The sequence below is a fragment of the Vanessa tameamea genome, chromosome 16 (genome assembly GCF_037043105.1).
Source record: "Vanessa tameamea isolate UH-Manoa-2023 chromosome 16, ilVanTame1 primary haplotype, whole genome shotgun sequence".
NCBI classification, from domain to species: domain Eukaryota; kingdom Metazoa; phylum Arthropoda; class Insecta; order Lepidoptera; family Nymphalidae; genus Vanessa; species Vanessa tameamea.
In genome coordinates, this window is record NC_087324.1 from 7,021,000 (window position 1) to 7,039,867 (window position 18,868).

General features: G+C 30.1%; 1 protein-coding gene across 1 annotated transcript; it reads left to right on the forward strand.

Annotated features, from left to right (window-relative positions):
• The first annotated feature begins 4,635 nt into the window (after positions 1 to 4,635).
• Positions 4,636 to 17,811, forward strand: LOC113403007 (tubulin polymerization-promoting protein homolog). The gene is made up of 4 exons (XM_026643419.2): positions 4,636 to 4,823; positions 12,426 to 12,576; positions 13,625 to 13,906; positions 16,042 to 17,811. Exons 2-4 carry the CDS (start codon positions 12,442 to 12,444, stop codon positions 16,231 to 16,233), a joined length of 609 nt encoding a protein of 202 aa, XP_026499204.1. The 5' UTR covers positions 4,636 to 4,823; positions 12,426 to 12,441; the 3' UTR covers positions 16,234 to 17,811.
• Positions 17,812 to 18,868: the final 1,057 nt, after the last annotated feature.

The window sequence follows — 18,868 nt, forward strand, 5'->3', positions numbered from 1 at the left end:
TTACTGACTTTTATTATATTATTTTAGTTAATAACATGTTTTTTTTTATTATGCTATAATGTCGAGTTAATAGTGGTAAAGCTTTTTTCAAATATAGAAATGAATAAGTAAATTTAAAAAAAAAAACAGCCGTAATGATAGTCTGGCCTCCTTTTTCAGGTTGATTTAAAACGGTTGGTTTACTTTGCCGCTTATTCATGACAATGTCAAAGACAAACTCGGGGAGATTATTTCAACCAATTACTAAATTAGTCTACCTACCTACTCCAATCAAAGGAGTAAAGATAAACAAACTGTTGATTTATATATTCCATGCGATTTTTCAACAAAAACAGTTCTTAATATATCCTTATTTAGAATACAACACTATTTGACTTAACGACTTATTGCCATTTTAATTTTCCTTCCAAATTTTACCAATTTAACCGCCATTTTTTCACAAATCCATAATGAATACTATAGATTTTTTAACTTTTCGACCAATGGTATCACGTCGATTCAATGTTAAAACACGTCTTAAGCCTTCTTGTGATTGGAATAGGCTATATATATCACGGTCACACATTCCCTTTTCATGGAATTTGTTATAATTCACCCGGAGTATTATTGTTGAGCCCTAGCTGGGATGGTTTGCAACGGTCTAATTATCGTATTTGACGACACAAAATACTGATGCAGAAATCAGTAAAATACAACTCATCCAAAATCCAGGACTTGCCCGGTAGGATTCAGTGTTTAAACTAAATAAACATAATGATTCATAGCTTTGTTTACGTTAATATGTACCTACCACAATATATACTGTATTGTTTAGTGGACATCGGTCATATGCTTATGCATATAACCAAGTGCATGCAATTTATAACGATGCAACGGATGGGCGATGGCGGGTATGCAACCACTCGACTTCTTTTATATGTTTTTCTTAAAGGAGTTGAAGTCTTCGCTACTTTTCGGAGGTGCTAAAGGCGACGGTTAGATTAGGTTAGCATTTTCTGATTCTCTATAATTTTCCAAGTTGCCGTTAGTCCACCGTGTGTGCCGTTTAGTCAGGTTAGCATTGTCAATAAGCTTAAAATTGTCCAGCTAAATTTACTACTTATTATTTTATTTGCCTTATTTAACTATTAATTAGTGTTAGGAGTATATCAATTTTTAAAAGGTTCATAATAAAATTGTTATGATGATAATAATGTAATTCACTATATAGGTATTAATTATTATTATAAGTATTTCGGCATAGACCTTATTCATAAATAATACTTCACTTTCATATATATAAAATCTCCAAATATTTACTTTATTATATAGACAAATAGTTGTCAAATAATACAAATAACTCAACAGTCATAATAATACAGATTTTAAAGATGACTTGTATGGCTTGACATTACATGACAATCCATATACTTAATTATTAGCAAAATGCAATAATTTTTAGAACGACCGCTTAAGCGAAGTTACGTTCTTGCGTCGTCCCAGTTTTAGAATGATGATAATATCGCAGTCAGGGCCGGACCGTAAGTGTAGGGGGCCTGGGCTAACACTACTTAGGGACCCACCTAAGACATATCTGAACGTAGGCTTGAAACCATACGACCTGTTTAATTTACCCCTTGAATCCACGGGGCCCTAGGCTGACGCCTAAAAAGCTATATGATAGATCCGGCCCTGAGCAGAGTGCTTCTTTGATCATCTCTTTCTTCTTAAATATAATAAAATACCCTCTAAAAATACTTTACAATCATCAATGCGTATTAATTAAATAAATTCGACTATGTATACATATAGATCAATATTTTGATATATATTTCCTATATCGACCTAAACTAAGTAAATCATTTATAATTATTAAATATTTAATTTTCATGTTTCCTAAATATATGCAACGCGTTCACAGTCGTTAGACATTGCTAATATAAGTGTGGTAGGTATTAGTTTCGGTCCTTCCCCATATCTATGAGTGACATTCGACTTTGACCTATATATTAATTTTCTGATAGATAAAACATTTAGTAATCTTATTGACAACACAAATAATTTTATAATTATTTATGTATTTTGATATTTTCTGGGGTTGAAGTTTGAGTGTTTAAATAGAAGTATTTGAATAGATGCAAGCCGTCATAATACGTTAAAGTTACCTACATTTCTGAAACGCATAATTGAAAAAAAGATATATTTGAATTTGAATGGGCATTGTCGGTGATTATCATTGTCACTATAAACACCTTATAGTTCTCTCGTAAGACATGCGCAGGAGGCCTAAAGATTTCATCCTGGTTCCTTTGGCGGTCATCTACGCGAATGAGCCACTCAGATGGACAGACCGTGTAGAATTAGGACTTTCCGCAGATAATATTGTACTGCAACACCATCTCGACAACTAAATAAACAATAATATGTAATATTGTTAATAAACGTGCTGTAGGGTAATATCGAATTAGGACAACCATGTGCTGTAATGAAATGAAAAAATATATGTATACAGTTTTATATTATAAGTATATAAATAACTCCAATGTAACCAGAACAAAGCGATTAGCTACTATCGTACTAGGCGATTGTTTTTGGAAATAGTGTTTTTTCGTAAATCCTGACAAACAGTCTTATTAGGCAATTTCAATTACCAAATAGGTTCATAAATGACAAAGTTTTGAGGTAACAAATTTATGTAAACAAAATATATATTTTGATTTTCACCATTTTTTGAAATCGTTTATAAAAAAGGGTCCAATCCAATCATTCCACCATGTATGCTTTTGGGGCTAACTATAAAGTTTTTGAAATTTCTAGTTATAAGCATAGATCTCTTAATATGTTGTCGATCGAAATTATAAAGTGTATAAGAGGTATGGTTGCCTGATTCATTCATTTTCTTTGTATTTCATTTCTACATTTCTTTCGCTGTAAAATACAAACTCAGCTAGGCCACAAGCTAGCCGATCATTTCTCTATGGTCTTTCAAATTGACTACAATATAATCTGTGCCTGCCATATATGCATTTAATAACGTTGCTGTATAATTTTAAAAAACTATCAGTATTGTTGAAGGCATACATTTAAAATTATTAAAAATAACATAATTGCTAGTTATAGATGGTCGGTAGTCATTTTAAAAGTTCAAAGTACGAATTCAGCGACACCTCATTAGTTGAAAATAGTTAAGACATAGGCTTGTTATTTATATACAGGATAAATGCATCACCCTTCTATGTCGGTTTATAGTTGGATAACACAGATACAGAGACGTTTAATATTAAGAACGATGTCGATGCTTGGCAAAATAGCTACGTGATGTTCATGTACAAATAAAAACTAGGTCATCTGTTCTCGAGTAGTATTCTGTAGGTCGGGTATATCTCTGCCTGCTTTTGAAGTCGACAAGTTTGTAGCGAAAATAGTTTCGATTGAATATTTTTATATTGTCTATGAAACATATATCTGACGTCTATTTCTTTTATTATGATTAAGTACCTACATAAATAATCAATATTTAATTAATTAATTAGGTAATTTTCTACGCATTACACAGTCATTGTTGTATCTATTATATTATATATTATTCATATATTAATTAGCACCTTGTTACAATTGTCTACATGTTACAATTTGCAACCATAGAGGCACCATTTTTTCTTCAACATAGGACCTCTAGGAGAATTATTATAAATATATTTACAGGAAATATCAAAATATCTCGTAGCAATTAGCATATACAAATATTTTTTGTTGAATTAAGGTCTTATTGAAGGTGACGAAGCAGGCTTACGTGGCAGAACGAGGAGCGAGAGAATGATGCCTCTGCTGATCCAATCTGCCAAAGATGCCCGGATAAAAATGATCTCGCCATTCGCACCTTCCCCGGCACCAGTTCTCAGTAGCATAAAACCCCGTAGACATTGGGCTGCATATGTGACCGTCGAAGCGATTGAATCCTGCAATCTTAATCTGTTTAATAAATTTTACATAATTCTTACATAACATTTTGTATAAAACAAGAGTTTTTAGAAAATTTTATAAGCGAATAATATATAGCTTTTTTATTGTTAACAAAGACGCCCAGGAGACTACAAATTAGTGTGGTCCACGGATCTTACAACGTAGTAGAGTCAGACAGTCGCCTCAGAAAGATCACTGAATGAAGGCCAATGAAAATTATTATATGAGTAATTTATTCAGTTATAGTAGTACTTAAATTTATATTGAATATAGACGATACTTTTCGATCCACACTCTAGGATAGATAACCTGCATTTATGAGAGGTAGAGGATGGTGGTATATTTTAGTTTTACCAGTATAGCTAACTATAAATAATAATGGAAAACCCGATATAAACCTTTTATGTTAGTGAAGTTCCATGCCATTCACATAAAACATTAAATAGGAAGTGATTATAATGATGTAAAACGAAATAGGTTTAAGTACCTACCTATATTTTATGAGTTTTATAAATGTTTAATAAAAATATGATTATTTAGTAATATGGATTAACTGTATATACCATTTTTACATATAAAAATAAATATTTCTTAAAATTGAGTAGATTAACAATGAACAGTACAGCACTAATTTTATATTATAGAATATATGTAGTTACTATCCGGGAAGTGGGAACGTAGGGAGCGAATATGCGCATGCGTAGTGTTGTGGCTCAGCGCTCAATCTGGCGGTTTGACAACACTCCACAAGCTGGAGGCACTCAGCGACCGCGCTAGTTTCAGTTTAGCCGCGAGAGACGCGCGCCGCTACGAGCTGTTGATCTTTGCTAGTGATATCATCTATTACAATTGTCACAGAACAATCCTCACTGCATATTCATGTGAGTCAATACATATTTTTAACATTTTTACAACTAGTTATTAATGTAGCAAACAGTTTAAAATATCATTTTTATGTTCTTGCGGTACTCCAGAAATTGTAGACATATATTTAGGTATAACTATTGTTTTAAAGAGGACGAAAAAATAATGTAATATTTTTTTAAAACGTACTACGTGAGAATTTTGCAAATTAAACAAATTTACGCAAACATCCAGAACAGTTAACAAAATTAATCAAACATATTACAAAAATTTTTTTGCAATCGAATTAATGTTGTGTCAAAAGGAAATATGTACCATAAACGACTAGGTTTCTTGATCGAATAATAAACATCTTAGATGCATAGTGTATGCTTGTCTTTGTGGCTAAATAAAGGGTAAAAGAGTATGCTAGCGTATGCCCCATGGCGCCCCTATTCATATTGAAATGAGTTTTCGCACAACGAATGAACGCTCGTCATAAAATGTTCCTATGGATTTCAGCGCATTAACTTTATATGTGTTATATTTTCGTCTCTATATCTTATAGATAAAACGATTAATAACAAAATATGTAACAACAAATTTCCTGGCGATAGACGTTATCAATAATAACAATTTCATGCAATTTCGTGATAAGACAACAGTCACAGTGGCTTGGCTGCACTGACCTTCATCAAAAAATAAACAAAATGTGATAAGAAAATATTCACCTGTGTGTGGAATAATACTAAGTTATATTATTAAAAAAATATATATCAACATCTATACTTATATATAATCGTTTGACCTAAGTCCTGACTGTCAAATCAATGCACAGCCAAAATTACTGAGTATAAAAATTGAGACATCGGTTTATTTTATAGTAAGCTAAGAAAGTAATTTTGGAAATTTAAATTTTAAAAATAATGGATGCAGTATGTACATTCTATAAACTCTACTTGCACGAAATCGGGACGGGCTGTTAGACAAAATTAGAATAGTTCCCAATGGATTTTCCTTCGTTACGGTATGTTACAATACACAAAAAAGATACCCCAAGTAAACTAAAGATTATGCTAATATCTAATACTTAAAAATATGACTAGTCTATTCACTAAATGCTAAAATGATATTGTCACGATGTAAGAGCAATTTTTTTGGGAAACAATAGCTTAAATAAGGTTGATAAGTAAAGGCATTCAAATGACTTAAAATAATATTAATTACCGAGGTAATGTGTTGACTTTGACGTATATTACGTATACTTAATTTTTAGAAGTGATGTCATAAATAACATCACTGTGCAATTGTTTCGAAGGTTTTTATATTATAGTAATAGTAATTTTTAACTTAAGTTTAATATATTCAGGACTTATATTAATGATAATATTTTTATTAAAAATTAATCAATAGATTAACTTCTTAGTAATATGTAATATATTATCTTATAATTAACAATAATTACAAAGTGGCGTAGTATTTATAAACATTTTTTATGGCGTAGTATTATGAATGGATGGATGGAACGCTTTAAAGATTTTGATTTGAAGAAGAATAATTGTTATTAACATTAACTATTAATTTATGATGGGTGTTCTGGAGAAAACTTAGAAAAATATATTAAAAAAAAACATTTACCGATTTTAACTTCCTTAAAAAAATGTTTTGAGAATTGTTGATATGATATAAAGTAAGATATAGTTTTCAGAACGTATTATACTCGAAGAACTCTTATATTTTAAATATACATTGTCTAAAAATCTCATTATTAAAACGAATATAAAATAAAGATAAGCGATCGGTATCGTCTACTGTGCCATTTCCATATTTCCAGTACACAATACACCATGAAAACAGATTCATCCTTGACCTCTTTATAAGTCTCTTCTGTTGTGAAAGTGGTCATAAAACTACAATAAACTAATATACGATAATTACAGCGAGGCCATTAACATCAGTTTCGCACGTCATTTCACTTTCAAGTTTCCCATCAATCTATAGAATGTCTTTTTACAAAACACATAATACGTTAAATGTTATGTACGGTGTCTTTTTCTAGTATAGATAAAAATATACCTCTTAAGATAATAAATACTATAATTTGAAACGATTCAAACAATCTCAACCTTAATAGATTTTATATAAATATTTTGTAGTTTTTAGTATCTATCGATGTGTTCTGATTTTAATATATTGTAAATATATACACGTACTGATTATTTAATGTGAAATATTATGTATATAATTAATTATTTACACATATTTTGACGGGTATTGTATTTGTCTTTGTATTTATCGGTAGAAATGACATATTTTAACATTATACAAACGTGAGGTCGTCTGTTTACAAACACTCAGTGATTTGTAAAATGCCAAAGGCAAATGGTCGAGGGCCCTCTATTTTGTTATATTGTATATTTACAATAGGTAACTGATTAGAAACTTACTTATTGTATATAATTAAATATACATTTTCAGTTCATCGTACATAGCGACACATTTTTGAAGTTTTTTTTGTATAATTATTAGAAATATTATATCATACTTATTGGATATTTTTCATTTAATTTTCATGGGATCATGTTTAAAGTAAAACTTTTTCATTAGAAACCGGCGAAGGTATCAAGTAATTAATTCACTAATTGTTACTTCTTTCACTCTTAATCACGGGGGTTTAATGAGGCTACTACAAAAAACCTCGTTGAGATTTGTACATTTTGCGTTAGTAGCAAATTAGCGTGCGTTTGTAAACAAACAACGCCGTTTTATACAACATGAATAATAATTATACATTAGTAAAGTCGATATATTATAATGTGTTGTATAACAAAACCAATGTCTTAAATTACATTTATAACATATCACACTATTATATCAGTGATTTTTTCATGTATGATGAAACTTTATAATTATAGTGTATAATGACGTAATGGCATTGCGTGTTCCATTTTGGTCCGAATAGCTACGTGCTAATCTTACAAATGCTCTGTTAAATAAAACAATGAATCTTATACACCGTCATAATGTGAATAATTTATAATAATTTTATAAAATATTAATATAATTTGATTCGAAAGAAAAAATAATTTTCCGATTAAAAACGGTAAAATTGTATGAATACCTCATAATATACCAAATTTCATACATTCTACATTGGGGGAACTACCTATGCGATATTTGTTTATTTGCGTAATTTTTACCCTAGCGATTTATTTAGGAATAAATTAAGGAAAGTTAATATTATTGTCTAGCAACAGTCACTCAATACATCACTACATAGTAAAAAACAAAGGCGCTTCCCGCTGTCTGTCTGTCGTTATGTATGCTTAGATCTCTAAAACTAATTTAAATGAATATTTTCGAAGATATTAAAATTTAAAACGCAGGGACATAGCGGTTTCTATTGTCTAATGACAAAAAAGCTGTGAACGGTGTGCATTAAGACACTCTGTAATATCAGCATTGCACCCGAACGTAGCCGGGGCGGGTCACTAGTATTATATACAACAAGAAACAAACAAACGCAAACTTACTTGATTGAATAGAGTCAGTAACTCTTTTGTGGAGCACAATGTATACAGGTTTATAAAGAATCCCTGAAGACGTATGAAATGTACATCATTTTATACTTACTCGTATTTGAACTATGATTAGTTAGAGTGTAGTAACACCTTGAGAATAAAACTATTGCCTCGAAGTGGTTCCATATACATAGAAAAACAACCGCAAAGTTTAGCTTTTCTGAACCTGTGGTATACATTTAAAAAAAAAATAGTATTGATATTATATATAATTAAAATACAATAAATCGATATAGAAATAAAGGTAAACATCATTTGTTTAGTGGCTCAATATTGTGCTGTTGTAGATGTACTTCACTCTGAAATAAGAGTGCATTAACGAGCGCACTGACGTCACCTAGGGCGTGGGTCACGTGCTATCCTTACTATATGATTTGTGTTATTTCGCGCAAAACATTTACATTATTCATTTCCATACTTAAATAATGCTTCAATTAATTATTTTCCATTTATATAATTATTGTATTAATACTAGCTGGCTTTGCACGCTTTGGATTTAGTTGTGACAAAAATGCTTCAATACATGTTTATAAATCTTTAATTACTCCCTAAGAAGTAAAGTTAGGTGAAAAAGTAGCCTATGTCCTGAGAGTTGTTTCGTAACAAATTTTGTCACAATCAATTTAGTAGTTTAGCCGAGAAAGCGTAACAGAGAAACAGACAGAGTTACTTCCGCATTTATTTCAGTAAAAAAACTAAATATGTAACAAGTGTAACTGTGTAGTGTGTGTGTATAGAGTTAGTACTTCCCTTATAACTTGCCGTTATAAATAAAACATGTATTCTCATTTAGACGCCATCTATTTTTTTTAATATGCTTGTCAACTGATTTTATTTATTTTTAGTACCTATTTAGCAGTAGTAAGCTTTAGCAGAACTTCTCGCTTTAGCTGAGCCTACTCATTTCTCAAATGCTGGTAACGAACCGACAGGCCCCCCAGTATTGCACATGTTACATACATGTGCAACACTGGGGGGCGGTAGTCACTTTCCGTCTCGTAGACCTTAGAAATAAGCATAGAAAAAACATCGAAACATGCAAATTCATATAGCATATAGCATACCTATGTTTTCTTAAAATTATTATTTTTGCTTGACTTGTTTCACATAAAGGTCAGAATTTGTTTATTGTATGTTTCAGGCTTCCCTAAAGACTGGGAACAGTCATTACTGCATAAACGTTTTAGCTTAGAAGAATTTAGTCGCTCTCATAATTAATAACGTAAAACAAATAAGGACCAAATTTTATTATTCTAAATGTTATGAACTAGAAAAATTACCATTTAAACATTTAAGACACTTATTTTACAGCCGACTTCTTTGATGTAGAACACTACATAGCTGCAAGTTAATTATTAATTAGTATAATTTCAAGGTATTATTGTATTTTAGTTAAACACAAGAAAATAAACGTGAAGTGTAGCTGAAGTTGCATTAATATTTAACTAGTAAGTAGGTCACGAGGTGATGTGACGCCTCGTCTCGTTCACACCCCTAACGGAAATATTTATATTAAAAACGTAATTAACCATTAGGGGATGGTAAATTGAAATTGTGTAGGGATACGTAAAAAATATTTTTCGTGTTATTGGCATAAGAAAACTAATTTAGTGTGGGTATATGTCATGTTTTTTTTTATCTATTTATTTATTACAACATAAGGTAGTAGGTACATATTATAGGAAATTTAATAATACAGAAGTTAGCAAGTTACTTTCAATCATTATATCTTTATATAATATATAAGAATCATTAATAAAATTTGAAAATGACTGACTAACATAAAGTGATGTAAAATTTGTTTCGAAATTCGTCTTATATGTTAGAAATATAAAAATCAATAGTTAGGCTTCTATTAATAAAATGAATTGACAGTTTTCCAGCCGTTTAAAAATCTATCCCATAAAAAGGGTTGGATAAACAGGGCATGAAAGTTTAGTATTTTTTTAAAAACCGAAATTTAGAAATCGTTGATAAAATAAACTTTCCTGCAATTTGATTTGTGTGTTTTAAATATACCATACGTACCCTATGTATAATATATATTATACTATTTTATATTGTTTATCAACCGTTTATCTATAATTTTAAACAAAACACTTATGACAATTTAAACATAGATGTATCTACTAAAATAATTTTAGATATTTTAAATTATATTTAGCGACAAAATTATCTAAACAGCAGAAAAACATAGTTTTTTTTTAAATTCTTAACTAAACCTGTTATGTATCTATCCAACTCTTGCGTAATGGTTAAGAATAATTTTATTTAGTACCTATATTTTCTATAACATGTTTGTAACAAAGTTATATACCAACTTCTATATAGTATTTATATGATAAACAGTTATATTTTAATTTTTTCTATTATTCCTGTAGTTTATACTATTACGGTGGATGCGTGTCATGTACTATTTTGAGATATGTGCGACCTTCACTCTTGGGTCAGATCGTTTAGTCTAGATTTAATAGACCAGAGCACCCACAGCAAGCTTCGCGGAGGTGTAATAACAAAATTCTCACTTTGCAAATACACCTTCAATTTTATCAAACAAATTTAGTCTTCAAGGTTAACTACCAAACCGGGAATGATATCATTATATAAATATGCTTTAACGAATTTCATTGATATCATTTAAATAAAGGAAATTGTTGCGTAGCTACAAATTGTTAGGTATAGTATTCGTAGGTAGCTTGATAAACATACAGTGGAGAATTTAAACCATATTAACTTATCTTTACGTCATCAATCATATCTGAAGGAATAATAAAAGCACTTTGAAATTATCGTTTATAATATTTGATAGGTTCTCATTTAATATACTTGCTTTATATCAATATTATAACGCAAAATCCACACCTATATAAATAGTTAATTTTGTAACTAAGGAGACACAAACAAAAATATTATATTTATTATTATTTCCAATTAATTAGTAACCAGACGTTCTTAGACAATTATAACTCTATCTCTCTATAAAGTTGATGATTTCCTTTGTTTTATTTTGGTCATGGCGACCGAATTATATTCGCAATGGAGAAATATAATACTGTTCAAATCATGATGCACTATCTATTCTGATGGAAGTACAGTTCAGGCTCAGAACCAACGGCTTACCTGCTTTCCGAGGCATGAATTTACGAACAGGTTTTGTATTACTAGCAACTAAAACCATTCAATTTTTCGTTAGACATGTTTTATAGATTCACGTAAGAGGATAAATCTCAGCTGATATTTACGTATATACGTAGTATAACGTTTATTCGACAAGGTCGGTGATGTAATTGCCGCTTTTAGCGCGAAAATAAGACGCAGTGATTCTAACTCGTCAATAATGCTAACAGCTAAGTTAGTAACGTTTGTTTGATTATTTTTCTATGACATCATGTTAAACTTTGCAACACTGAAGTTGAAGGTAACAAACGCATCAAAACTTTGTTAATATTGACTTCTATAATGTTCTTGAAATATAAATTCCTTGTATATCAAGATATTTTTAAAATAAAAACAGCATTCTAGTAATATTAAGTAATTTTTTTCTGAGGTAATAAACATACAAATAATAAATATATGTTAACCATATAACAAAGCACAAGATTATATAATTTATACATTTTCATAATTTCAAACTAAAATAGTAACAGCCTTAAAATGTCCCGTTGCTGGGCTAAGGAGTTTTCTTTACAGGGAAAGGCTTTTAAAGCATATCCCAACAAGTTGTTCCAATGCCAATTGGTGGACATATTTAAATGTGGCTCATATCCGCCACCTGCAGGTTTCCTCACAATGTTTTTTTTCATCGCCGAGCACAAAATGAATTATAAACACCAATTAAGCACATGAAAATTTTCTGGTGCTTGTCTGGGCTCCAATGAGCAATCTTCTAATATACAAACTAATATTATCTTTTTATAACAAGTTATGCTAAAACAATGTATTTTCGTTTTACAATTAGCAATTAACTTATTCAAATAGAAACTAGATAAGACTTTATAAGTAGTATCTTACATGTAATGAAGTTGTTTAAACGCTGTGTATACATTAAAAATAATATAGTTTTCCAGCGGCAATAATGTCTGAAGATCACGCGCAAGCCGTGGAGCAGGTGGCAGAGGATGTGAAGGACATCAAGCTCGAAAACGGGACGGCTCCAGGGGCAGCCAACGGAACACCGAACAAGAACGATGACAGTGTCATACCGTTTAAGGTTATTTATATTATTATTACCCTTGTCAATGAAAGCAAATATAACCAAAACCGACGTGTAATAGAATAGCTCACGCCGCACAAGCCACAAAGATAATATGCCAATGATAAATTAATCGCTTCTAAGAGTATTTATATAGAAAGTGAACAATGTTTTGTTTTATAAGACAAATGTAATATTGACGTATTTACGTTTGTACTGGCGGTAGAGCTTTGTGTAAGCTAGGTAGCACCCACTCATCAAATATTCTCCCGCCAAACAGCAATATTTAGTATAATTGTATTCCCGTTTGAAGGGTGAATCGCTCCAGGCACCTCCCAAAGGTGGTGTCTCATTGGTGTGATGTAAGAAAATTAGGTAAAATTTCTAACAGCACCAATGTCTATATATATCTATATCTATATCACCAGGTTGCCGACCTACCTATTACATAAATATATATATATATATAGTCATATTTTATTGTAGATAAAATACTTATATATATTATTTATACTTCATGAGTACTGAGACTTAACCGTTGTTGAAGTTGGAATAGTATATATAAGTATTTATGTACAATAAAATTCAACTACTAACATAATTTATATACTTTATAGAAAGCCAATTCATATTACATTTTGTATCCTACTTTTTTTTGTGTACAAGATAATAATCATAAAATAATCACATCTTTTAATTTACATTGTCATTATTCCTGACTAAGTTACTTCTGTCCATTATATTGTGGACTATAAAGAACGTAGTCTCGTTTATACAACAGTAACAAATCAAGTTGCATATCTAACACGAGTCGTGACTGGTGCATACAGCTCGCCCTCGGTTATTATCGGATACTTTGTAGTTACGTGTTGGAAAGGTAAATATTCACATCAGCAGCTCAGAAATGTGAAATATATGAAAGACGATGAATGTAACGACAAAGATTTCAAACCACACCAAGTTTACGAATACACTTAGCATCTTGCAAAATATTAAGGATCATTTTTTTTCAATTTATTATTATAGCAATTAAATTTGTAAAAAATATTTATTTTTTTATTTTTAGGATGCTTTTAAAATGTTCTCAAAATTCGGAGACCCGAAATCAGATGGCAGACAAATAACGCTGTCTCAAAGCGATAAATGGATGAAGCAAGCTAAAGTGATCGACGGGAAAAAAATTACTACAACGGACACTGCAATACATTTTAAGAAACTAAAGTCGGTGAAACTTGGTCTTGAAGATTACCAGAAATTCTTAGAGGATTTGGCAAAGAGCAAGAAAATTGAGCTGGAAGAAATAAAGAAAAAATTAACAACCTGTGGGCAACCAGGAGTATCAACACACGTAAGTATTTCTTATGTTAAAAAACCTAATTTACATAACATTAAAACTATTTTTTACTTTGTGGTAGTGCTTTAAGTAAGCTCGTCTGGGTATCACCTACCAGATACTACCCAGGCATAATATATTCTACCGCCAAATTAGTATTGTTGTGTTCCGGTTTAAAGGGTGAGTGAGTGAGCGTAACTACAGGCACAAGGGACATAACATCTTAGTTCCCAAGGTTGACGCCGCATTTGTAATATAACGTATGATTAATATTTCGTACAGTTCACTATCAGTCATCAATTGCTATATGCTTAACAAAATTACATTAAAAAAAAAAACAGATTATAGATGAGTGTATATATTTTATTATATTATTTTATAGATGAGTGATTGTATAGCCTATTACAATGGAAGTAGGAAAAAAGATAAACAAACAAAGATTTACATATTTCATTCGATTTGCTAATAACGACAATATAGCTGATATTGTATACTAAGAGTTTATGATTAATATATCTTTATTTATATACTTATTTCTACTTTAATTTTACTTCCAAAATTCCGATAACAGTTTCGTCGAAGTTCGAAACGCCATTTTTTCGCAAATCGTGAATATCATAGATTAATCAAGCTCACAACCAATGATATTGCGTCAATTTGCTGTCAAATGTTTATTTGGCTTTTTTTTCTTTAATGGTTAGAATAGAGTATAGGTTATTTTCAGCAGAAGATACATTCCGAATCAGTGGTCGTATAGTTTAATTATTTTAACATTTCATTTCATATTATTTTTTAGTAAAATGCTGATTGAACAAAGTAGTACATATTTATAATGTCGTCGCTAGAATAGGTGTTAAATTTCGTAACGTTAATTTGACACGAACTATAGTTTATTTCAAACCTATATAACTGCATAATACAATAGTTTACGTCGTTGGCCAACCAGGTAACTATGGGTCATAGTCATGATGTCTGCTTAAAATATTAATCTATTTGACTTCAAAATACGATTGATATAATTAATATTATTTTCGTCAACATGCTATTTTCTCTAGTGTATTGAACTACATTGGGTAATACATTATATAACAAGTTCCTCCTGGCTATTTCTAATGAAACGATTCCCTACAGGCTATTTCTTTTGATATTGAATATTTGTAAATAATAAAATTGTCAAAAAAAGACCCGCTGAGTATATTTCGCCGGTTCTTCTTATATGCTCAGGGTATTATCTTTTCCGAACCATTGGTAGTGTGTAATTTGACAATCTATAAGTAAGTGTAATGCTTTTATATTGAATAAAGGAATTTGATTTGATTTGAAACTACATACATGTTTAGAGATGATAGTTTTATTATGCAAACGGTAACTTAGACACGTTTAAAGCAATGAGTGATTAGGGACAAGTGGTTTTCGAGATAAGCAGATTGATTTAGAGAAAGTAGCTCTACATTTTATAAAGTAAACATAAGTTTATTACAAATTAACTTTTAAGGAAAAAAAAAAATGTTGCAATAATTAGTCATCAATGCGGTCACCTCATATTATGTTTCTATTGATATTAATGTTGTAACTCATATTGTATAAAAGTAGTCATGGGAATATATATTTGTTTAGCTATTGTTATGATATAAAGTACTTAATTATATACACATACGTACATCATTATTTATGGAAGTGTTCGAGGCATACGTACTTATTGCCTAGAACTCTTACTAATGTATTAAAAAGCAATTCAATCTAAACGATAAAAAAGCAGTTTCAAAATAAGAATATTTTCAAAAAATATTCAAAATTTATATATATATTTATACATAATTATACATACATAATATCGTTTACAATACATTAATATCGTTGACACTGAAAGCGGTCGTAAAATACCTGACTGTCGGTATCCGTCGTTTCGTGGATATATTTAATATTTGTTTAAAAATTCTAATTATTATTAAAATATTTTTTATTATGAAATTCGAAAAACGCTTAATTAATTAATAATTCAAGTTTCCTAACAAACATAAGCTCTATCGTTTTTAGCTTTATCCATTTTCCGTCTTCACTGTAATTTAATTTAAGATTAATAACCTAAAAACATTGCATTTTGCTGATAATATTACTTGTCGTAATATGTATTTTATTATCATTTATAGCTGACAAAGTCTGCAGCTGCAGCAGCGGCCGTTGATAGATTGACAGACACGACCAAATACACGGGCTCGCACAAACAACGATTTGACGAAGCAGGCAAAGGAAAAGGCATAGCCGGCAGGAAGGAGCTCGTCGACAATTCCGGCTATGTTACCGGCTACCAACACAAGGATAGTTACAATAAGTCTCATTAGCTTGATAAATCTTATCCTCATAATCCCGTTCATTTATGTACGTAGGTTGGTAATGATTTCGTATGTAAGGAACTTTTATGTGAATCTTTAAATGACTATAGGCCCTAATATTTAATTGATAAATGTTATTATGACAAAAAGGAGATAATGTAAAAAGAATAATTACGGCCGGATATAGAAACATATACGACAGGAGCTGACGAAAACGTTACGTGCCTTTTATTTTTTGTATTGTTATACTTATATTGTTTTGATACTGTTTTCGATGCACTGCATGTTTTCTATTTCTGCTATAACATTCCTTATGACGTAAATATTTCAATATTTAATTAGGATCTAAGATACTACTGTTTTTGTCTCTTAAATGTCTAGTCGTGAGTAGTTTAGATTTTACATTAAAACAAATTTAATAGCAAAAGTGTTGTACAAAATCAGGTATTTTTAAAACACTAATCAGCTAGAAAATTTTGGGTTACATGTATTATTTATTTTTTGTATGAACGTCATAACATTAATAGTTCAAACAATCTTAAAGTACAACACGATAAGTATTTCAAAGCTTAGTGCAATGTAAGACTAATTGTGGTCCGGCTACACGTAACGATCGACGACGGTAGACGATCGTGGTTGAAACTTTACTCCATTATTTATGGTAAACAATATTAAACCAAAAATAATAAAGTCAAAATTTTGTTAAAGCATGGACAAAATATCTAATATAAGTCACGCTTATGATATTTCGTGACTATCTGTATCTACCCTTTTATCGTCTACGCGAAAGCGCTCAAGGATCATTTCATACGGCGCTGTAACGTTTCCCGTAAAAAAATAAAAATTTAACTTTCAAAAATTTTAAGAATTACGACCGTTGCAAAATCACACGAAAATAATAGTGTCGTTACTTGTGCGGGCCGTATGGAAATTGGAAACAGCCGTAATGTCAAACGAATAAACGATTAAACATTACCCGAAGCAACATAAGAGCCATAGCCGGATTTTATCAATCCTGGATTTATGAAACGTAAACGACATACAAAATTATTTTCTCTTATTTCTATGATACTCTAGTGCTTAACGGATACATTTAAAAGTTTACGGCGAAATATACAAAATCCACAATTTATTTAAACGGAATCGGAACGATATAAACGGAAGGATATTCGTAATAAATTGAAATTTATTACAATTTTCTTCACAGAAACCAATGAAACAAATAAGGAATACTTATTGAAATTGAAAGTACAAGTAAAACGCTCAGTTTATATAAGCCATAATTTATTGATCTGTAAGTGAAAACAAGTGAAATTTATTAAGGTACTTTCATCGTCTTAAATCTAATTATACGTAAAGCTACAACAATTTCAAAAACATTTATTATAATAAAAACAAAAGTGAATTTAATTACGATTGAATGTCATGAGATATTTTTGTAAGACGAATGATTCGTCAGTATATTATAAGTATCTGTAGGTACCCATATAATGTACAATAAAACATTTGAAAATATTGTATTATTTTAAACACATTTTCATCAAATATTTATTTAATAAATAAAGTTTATTCCCATAATAATAACAAGTAATTTATTCACGTTGACCTGGATTTGAAAACTAGTCATTAATTATTATAAGATTTTTTTTTTAACTTGACGTCACTAAAGACATACGTGAGTCAAATGTGCAACAGAATTTTACATGAGGTCTACTTAACTAGTGAGAGCCATTAAAATTTCATACACTTTTCAGTGCAGGTGACAATACAATCTAGTTAATTTATTTAATGAACGTATTGCAATTAATTCGATCAAATCTTATTGCGAACTTTTCTTACTTTTTTTCTTTAAATACGAGAAATAGAAGAGCAAAATGGGTTCAAGAGATCAAAATGAGTTTCACGAAAGAGGAGTCGTCATAAATTATTTAAATTGTCAATAATAATAAAAAAAAATCATAGAATTCACAGATTACTTAGGTAAAATTAAAGTAACAAATTTTTTTTTCGATTGTATAATATGATAGTAACAGCTTGTTAATATCTCACTGCTGGATAAGGGTTCTCTCAAGGTTTTGTGGCTTATTGCAGGTTCTTTAAAATCAGATTGTTTGGATACATATGAGACAAAAGTTACATACAGGTGTGAGGATACCTGTATGTAACTTTTGTATGTGTGAGTTTCCTTCACCCTCGATGCGATGAAATATAAATAAGCACATGAAAATTCAACTGTGCTTCCTGGACTTTTCTACTATCTTCGATAAAAATAAGATTAATTGCCATTATTTAAAAATATATATAATACAAATCTAATATATAATCTGTAGTCAAATATATCAATTAAGGCTTTGTTGTTGTAAACTTGGCTTAGTTTTAAACAAACCAAAAAACAAATTCACATATTTTCTGGAAAAAGATTAAAAGCGATCGTTTTAGCTGCAACCAAGTGATATCTAAAATAAACATTTTAATTCCGACGAGAGAACTTTAATTTAGTATTAGTTAAAATAACATAATTAATTTTAAATATTTTGAATATATTACTTTAAACCATAAAGCTTCTTAAAATTTTCTATTGAGATATATGATATCCATTAGAATTGTTTTTTTTTTTTCAATTCAATGTAACTAGGATCAATAG